The 7,388-nt window shown below is 37.3% G+C and overlaps 1 protein-coding gene across 1 annotated transcript in view; it reads right to left on the minus strand.

The window, feature by feature from the left end:
- FHOD3 (formin homology 2 domain containing 3) overlaps window positions 1-3,580 on the minus strand; it is a 285,174-nt gene extending 281,594 nt beyond the window's left edge. Inside the window, exon 1 of the mRNA XM_032237770.1 lies at window positions 2,935-3,580. Coding sequence (XP_032093661.1) covers window positions 2,935-3,105 — 171 coding nt within the window. The 5' untranslated portion in view covers window positions 3,106-3,580. The remainder of the gene's footprint in view (window positions 1-2,934) is intronic.
- Window positions 3,581-7,388: the final 3,808 nt, after the last annotated feature.

Below are 7,388 nucleotides of genomic sequence, written 5' to 3' on the forward strand. Positions count from 1 at the left end.
GCACAGCCGCACACCTTAGAGGTAACAGTGCTCCTGGGGGCTCAGGGGGCAAAAGTGAGTAAAAACCAGCCTGTTTTTCACTCATTTCTGCCCTCCCCCGAGTCCCCAGGAGGACTCTGAAAACCTCCTAAAGGCTATGCACGGCCATTTTGGTGAAGGGTGCGGGGTTTGGGGAGGCAAAAAATCCAGTATTCAGTGTATAAGATGCACCCAGATTTTCAGTCTCTTTTTTGAGGGAAAAAAGTGTGTCTTCTACTCCAAAAAATACAGTAAATTCTGTCATAAAGTCAAAAGGTACTTCAAAAAAGTACTAGTTTAAGGATGTGCACTTATGCAACCTAGTTAATGTACTTTTTATTTTTCCTCCTAAAATACTTCAATTTGTTCTTCAATTAAATTATACATCTTATGTTATATTAAAAATGGAAAAATTCTGATTTATTTTGAACTGGTTTCTTTTTTCCCCCTCAAAAACCTGGCATTTTAATAAGGGTGGCAGACTTTTTATACCCATTGTAGATGGCTTCCTTTTATTTGATGTGCTGTAGCTTTACCAGGGTATCAATTATTCCAAAAATAGGACACACAACTTCTATTTTATTAAAAGCTCAGCACAAGTGTGAGATCTTAAGACACACAAATGCAACCACTTAAGAATATCTTTTTTTGTTTATACATATTTCCCTCCCCAATTCCTCCAACAATGGTGAACTCTATTTGTCTTGCCACCCTTACTTCACTTTCTGAAAGGTTGGTAATACAAATGTATGTGTAAGGATGACTTTATGGTTAACTTTGTTTCTTAAGAGTTTAGTCATTTCAGAAACCCTAGCTAAATAGAATTGTTTGTCCAGTAAAGCTGCTGTGAAAGTGAAAAGCAATTTCTAGAGACCTAAGAAAAGAGGGCAAATTAATGATTAATAGAAACACTTACATGCATTCATTTAAATGGATGCCAAATCCAGTTGCAAGAAACAGCTATTTGATAATATTCAGATGACTCATTCCACGCAAGAGTAGTTTATTAAAAAGGAACTCAAAATGTATTAGAAAAGAGCAAGCAAGGGTCTGGGCATCTTGTTTTATACAATTTTATTATTATTTTTCTGTTCAAGGAAACAAAAATTGGTTAGATACAAGGTCAATCTATAGTATGATTGTTTGCTATGAAAAGCATTTATGGAAATGTTATAAAATACCCATTAATATATTCAGGCAGCACCCTTCCTCATGTTATAGTTGCTGTTACTAACTGATCACTGTTATTTCCATCTGCACCTTATTTGGTATCAGCATACTGTTGCACTATTTTTATGCCAGGTTCTTAGCAAAAACCTCTATTGAAACCTGAGATACAATCTTTCCATCTCAAATATGTAAGTGGAGAACTATTTTTATAGTTATCCCAGCCTATTATACGTAGGAGGAGAGAAATTTAAAATTAGACTTCCTTCTTTCACAAGCAAAAAGAATGAAAACATCACTTAATTAATTTAGCAGAACTTAATTGTGATAAATCTATTAATTTTATAAAATATGAATCAAATAAGACTCACTCTCTTAAATTTCCCAGGAATGTTCCAATTAGTAACACTAAAAAATATCTATTTTATCATGAGATTAGTGTTTTGTTAATGGGGGTTACAACAGTCTCAAGATATTATTTTTCATGTTTATTCCATCATCCGACACAGAAAATAGGTAATTATTTTACGTAGTGAGCAATATATTACAATCCACAAATAAATGAAATAGCATTGTATAAAAACTTATTTCCTTCATAGGCCTTATAAATGCAACTAAAAAGTTCAAAAGGCCTGTCCCAGACTGTACAAATACAGCCAATTTGCGCAGATCCTTTTATGCATTAATCATATTGACACTGTTCCTCAACCTAGCATCTTCCAGATCTACTGCAGTTTCAGTAACTTATAATTTACTGGTTGAACATCACACAGTTGCCTAATAAAAAGTACTGGAGCAACATGGCACAGTATGGGATGATGATTTCCCCTGTATATTCAGGAATTTTCTGGAAAATTAAATGCAAAATCAATACATTTTACAGTTTGTATCCAAGGAATTAAAATTTCAATTATTTTGACTGCTCCTGTCGGTTTAATTTTGGGATGTTTGATTATTTTAAAAACAAAATACAAGAAAGTAAGATCTGCTTCTAAAGTCACACAACAATTAATGAAAGTAGATTACAGCAGCCCCGTGATAGATTGTGTTATCGATAAAATCTGAAAGCAGTTCTTCTTTTTCAAGTGAAAGATATCTTTGGGGAAAAAAGGAATCCAGTCAGTTTCAATTATCTCACACACACACACACACACACACCCCGCAAGCAACTGCCTCTGCATCTGAAGATTTTATACAAGCAGTCAAAATAGCTGTTGACTTAAGCTCTAGAAATCATTTGATCCACTTAAATCACGTTTTAGCCTCGCTAAAATCAATGGGGCAAACCAATTAAGATTATTAATTCCTATTGATTTTTAATTATTTTAATGCAGAAAAGCATAATTAATACAGCCTGACTCCTGAATCCTTACAACTTCTAGGACTGTGCCACTCAATTATTCTTGGAACAATGTATTCCAACTTTATTATGCATGATGTGAAGCAGATATTGTCATCAAACGCCTGCTGATTCATTTCACTAAATAAATCAGCCATTCAATATTAGTAAATTTCAGTCACACCACTGATATTTTAAGTACACCATGTTCTTCAGCACAAAAATGTCCTAAATTGCTTACGAGTTGTTTTTTTTTAATGTTCCCGTGAACAACTCTAATGGTATCACATGAATCGAAGAATTGAATGTCCTATACAAACAGAGCGCATCCCCCCTCGCGAAGTTTCTGGCTCCTTCCTCACCTAATACGGACCCTCCGGCCAATTAAACGTTCCCAGGAAGTTCCATACCTTTTGCGGAGCTTTTAGCAGGCGGTGGACCCCGGCCAGTTGGGTGACCAGGGGGATGTCTTCCCTGAAGGAGTAGAGGGGTGGCCGGGTGGGCTCAGGAAAATTAGTACTATTGAAAGGATCGGTGTCGTCCAGAAACTGCACTCTGCAAACCATCGTTGCGGTAGCCATGGTGCAGCCATTCAAAAAAACATAGACATACAGCCGTGGAAACAGCGGCAGCAAAACGCAAGGTCGAGAAGAACTTCTTCTATCTTCACCACCGAGCAAAAGAAGATGACCCGCTCTCCTCGCAAAACATACAAAGTTATATCACAGTAATCGGGTGGACGGCAGAAACCTTTGCGCGTCTTTTCCCGCTGCTGAGAAGATCTGGCGCCAACCGCGCCGAGGGAGGGAGAAAGAAAGAACAATATGCACGCAATCCAGGAATCTTGCAAGCAATCATCTCCCGACCATAACTGGGCTGATAGAATCGGGAACAGCCTACGAAAGTTTTAGCCACGCATCAAGGAGAGCAACATTAGAGCTGGCGCATCTTCTAGGCAAAGTTACTGCAGAAAGGAAAGGTGGCTGCCGGAGCTAGAACAAGTTCCCGGCGGCGACCGATGGTGGTGGGGGCGGTGGCGGTGCCTCCCTCATTCTCAGCCGGCAGCTCACCCTACCGAAGTGGAAAGAAAAGGCAAATGAGGGAAGCGGCTGCTGCTGGGAAAGTTGCTTCCCTCCCCATTTAGTTATTGCCTGCCAGAAACAATCGCTGGCGCCACCCAGTGGGTGCAGATGAAGGAATCCAACAATGGCGATATGGCACTGCTATTTCTTTCCCAGGAAGGGCCTAAGTTCATATAGCGGTTGAATCCTTATTTTGAAAACAAGGTTTTATTTTAAAGAACTCCCTCAGTTTGGTATTAGTAATATAATTCATAGGTGCGTTATTTCACGGGAAAGCAAGGCTGGTTTGCAAAAATGGAACAATATAATAAATAGTTTTGGGATACATAAGAGTTATATTTCTTCCCCCTCCCCCCAACTCCGGTCTTATATGGAATGTATTATTCCTTACTGTTCCATTCTTTTTCCACACTTCGCACTTTTTCCCCACTTATCCCCCCAAAGAATAATGTGATAGATGTATTTAAGGAAAAACAGCCAATGTAGAAGAAAAAAAAAAACCAAGGCCTTGCTTACCATTACCAGATATCAAGCAAAGGAAGAACATGGACCATTGGAAAGGAGGACAAATGGGGGAGAGGAGGAAGGCTGAACGAACAAGGTGCACTCTTTAACTTCTTTGGTTACTAAAATTACAGCAAAAGACTGCAGAAAATAGTTATTAGTGCAACCTATAAATGAAATGTCTTTTTCCAGCGTCAGAAGACTGATTATTCAATTGCAATATTTTCCAATAAACAAATATTGTTCTTCATTTTCAAAAATGTGCCTATTAGATTAAAATATGCAATTAATGTCACTCTCTTCAAATTTCAACACATAAGTCATGTGATCTACAGATCTGAATGGCTGGATTGAAACTGATTGCTGGAATCAGGAAATAAATAACAAATCTAAGATGTTGAATCTGTTGACAGATGAAGAAGTAGACAATTTACAATGTAAATTGTAAATACACAAATATTTGAGTATGGCTGTGAAACCCATGCCCCCTCCCCCCCCAAAAAAGTTACTTAAGAACCAGACAATATTTGATTATAATGCTATGGCTGCCAGACAGAGGACATAAGGATAAAAAGGACAGTTATTTAATTTTTTATCCTCATGTCCTTTGTCTGGCAGCCATAGCCTTTATTTAAGAAATGTGTATGGATTCCCAATTCACTCTTTGACTGAGCAGCTAACAAAGATGACAAAGATTTTAGAAAGAGTGAAGAGAAGAGCAACAAAGATTAGGGGGCTGGAGGCTAAAACAATAAAGAACTTGATATATCTACTCTGCAAGAACTTGGTATATTTACTCTGGCTAAAATTAAGGCTAGTAGTGACGGTAACAGCAGTCTTCCAGTATTTGAGAGGCTGTCTGAGAGAAGAGGGAATCAAAGCACCTGAGGGCAGGGCAAGAAATTACAGATGTAAATTTATCAAGGAGAAACCCAACCTAAAACCAAGGAAAAATTTCCTGACAATTAGAAAAATTACTCAGTGGAGGATTTTAAGAAGAGGTCGGACAACCATTCTAGAGTCTCCTCCTTGAGCAGGGGGTTGGACTAGAAGATTCCAAGGTTCCTTCCAAATCTATCATTCTGTTTAAGTAAGAGCATTACAGTGATTGTTGGACAAACTTTGCCATCTACTGTCCAAATTCCTGGGTTGGAAAAAAAGTGCACTAAAGCAGATTGATTTCGTTTTAACACACAATATCACAAGCAGCATTTTAATTCTTTGATCTTCATGAAATTAGAGCAGAGGAAAATGACTAAGTTTCATTAAAATCTTGGATTAAAAAATGAAGCAGCAGTTAACTAACAGTATAGCAAGTAACCATTTGTGCTGTCTCTAATAGACAGTACAAATACAATAAAAGTAAATTTGATATGCAGTCTGAGGATTTAGAGAATATATTTGAAGAGAAATGTATTAATTCTTTTATTCCATAGAATGTACAGGTGTAAACAACAACAATAACAAATTTGGTGAAGAGACCTTGCAAGAATGATCATGTTCACTAGACTTCCTAGGAAGCCTAGGAAGTCTAGCCTAGGAAGAGTAGAAAGCTAGCAAACCCAATCATTCTAAAGCAGTGGTTCCCAACCTTTTTTGGGCCATGCCTACCTAAGCATCTCTAAAATCCTAATGCCCCCCTCAATGACATATAATTCTTACTTTACTCAAAGTAAGTGAGTAGGTGAGAAGAAGAGCTATTGCTTTCAGCAACTGAGAAGCTTGTCTTCAGATCAAAGTAACTCTTCCAATTAGACTACCATTGATTGCTCCAGCAACATTTTCTTTTCTCCAAGAAGGCAGAGTGGTATTTAAAGAATTAATCAACATTTGCTTCATCTCATATTATTACAGAAACTCATCATAGGCTCTAATTTCAATTTTCACAATATTTTGCCTAAAACTAATAGTATAAAATAATTATGGGCACTTAAAATACACTCGACAGTTTCTAAGAAATTTATTATATGTTTCCTGAAAATTATATTACATTTCATTTTGTTTTTTTTTTAATTTCAACCATGCTAGATATAAAACATAATTATGTGTTTTTTTTAAAAAAACAATTCTTGCCATGATTGACTGTATAACACAAGATAGATCTATTCATTTGTATCTAGTCTTCAGTGCACATTAATTACGGTAATTCTACATTTTCCTAATTCTGATATAATTATATTTGGATCAATAAATTACAATATGAGACAAGTCTGTGCTTTATGTCTTTTTAATGTGATAGAGTAATTTTAACTATTGGTCTCAATTATCTGTACAGTAACTGTGTTATGAATTCCATCACTCCTCCTCCCTTTTATTCTCAAAGTGCTTCTTCTCCATAGATATGTTATCTCAACACACTTTGTAATCAAATCCTTCTTACAATGTTAATAAAATTTACCTTTAATTGTTTTTCCCCAAGGAGCTAGATTTTATATTTATGATAAAAAAAATTGCCTAATAAGGGCAGAGTTCTGTTCACTTTCTGCACTTCTTAAAAGATATCAGTTTATTACTACTGAATCAGGGGTCAGCTATCAGATGGCCCCAGCTTAAGTCGAAAAGCTCTTAATAAGACAGCTTGTTTCTATAATCCTCTGATTGAATAAGATAAATTTTTCAGAAAGGAAAAAAAGAAGTATCGAAGGGAGAGAATATATCTTCCCTTCATGATCCATGCCACCCTCTTGCACCCTATCTGATCAATACCATACATCTCTTGCACATTCCAGGATACTCTTCCTGACCATCTTACCCTACACTCTCCCGGATGCATGCAACAATTCTGGCACACTTCCATACATTTTTCCCAACCCATACAGCATGTCCTACTCACTCACACGTGCCATTCTTGACTCACATACCTGTACACCTTCTCGCTCATTCATTCGCTTAGCAGCAACCACTTATCCACCTGCTGTCCTTGGTCTTGGAATTTTTTGCTGGCTTTCCCACTGACTTTCTCCCTGCAACTCTCCATAAGCAAAGTAAATGAGTAAGCTGGAAGAATGTAGGAAAGAAAGGATGGAAGAAGGTAGGAAGGAAAGAAAGGGGAGGGAAAAGGGAGGGGGAAAAGTAAGGGGAGAAGAGATGACTGATTGTATGCACATACATATGTGTGTGTGTGTGTGCATATATACAAACACAAACATATACACATTCTTCTAGGGGTGGGGAAGGCAGAGTTCTACTGCTGCCTCAGGCATGAGAGCCAGTTAATTGGACGATCTTGGACATTCAGTGCCTATCAGCCCTGCCTCAGCTTAGAGTCCTTAGTAAAA

Source organism: Thamnophis elegans, chromosome Z (assembly GCF_009769535.1).
Source record: "Thamnophis elegans isolate rThaEle1 chromosome Z, rThaEle1.pri, whole genome shotgun sequence".
NCBI lineage: Eukaryota > Metazoa > Chordata > Lepidosauria > Squamata > Colubridae > Thamnophis > Thamnophis elegans.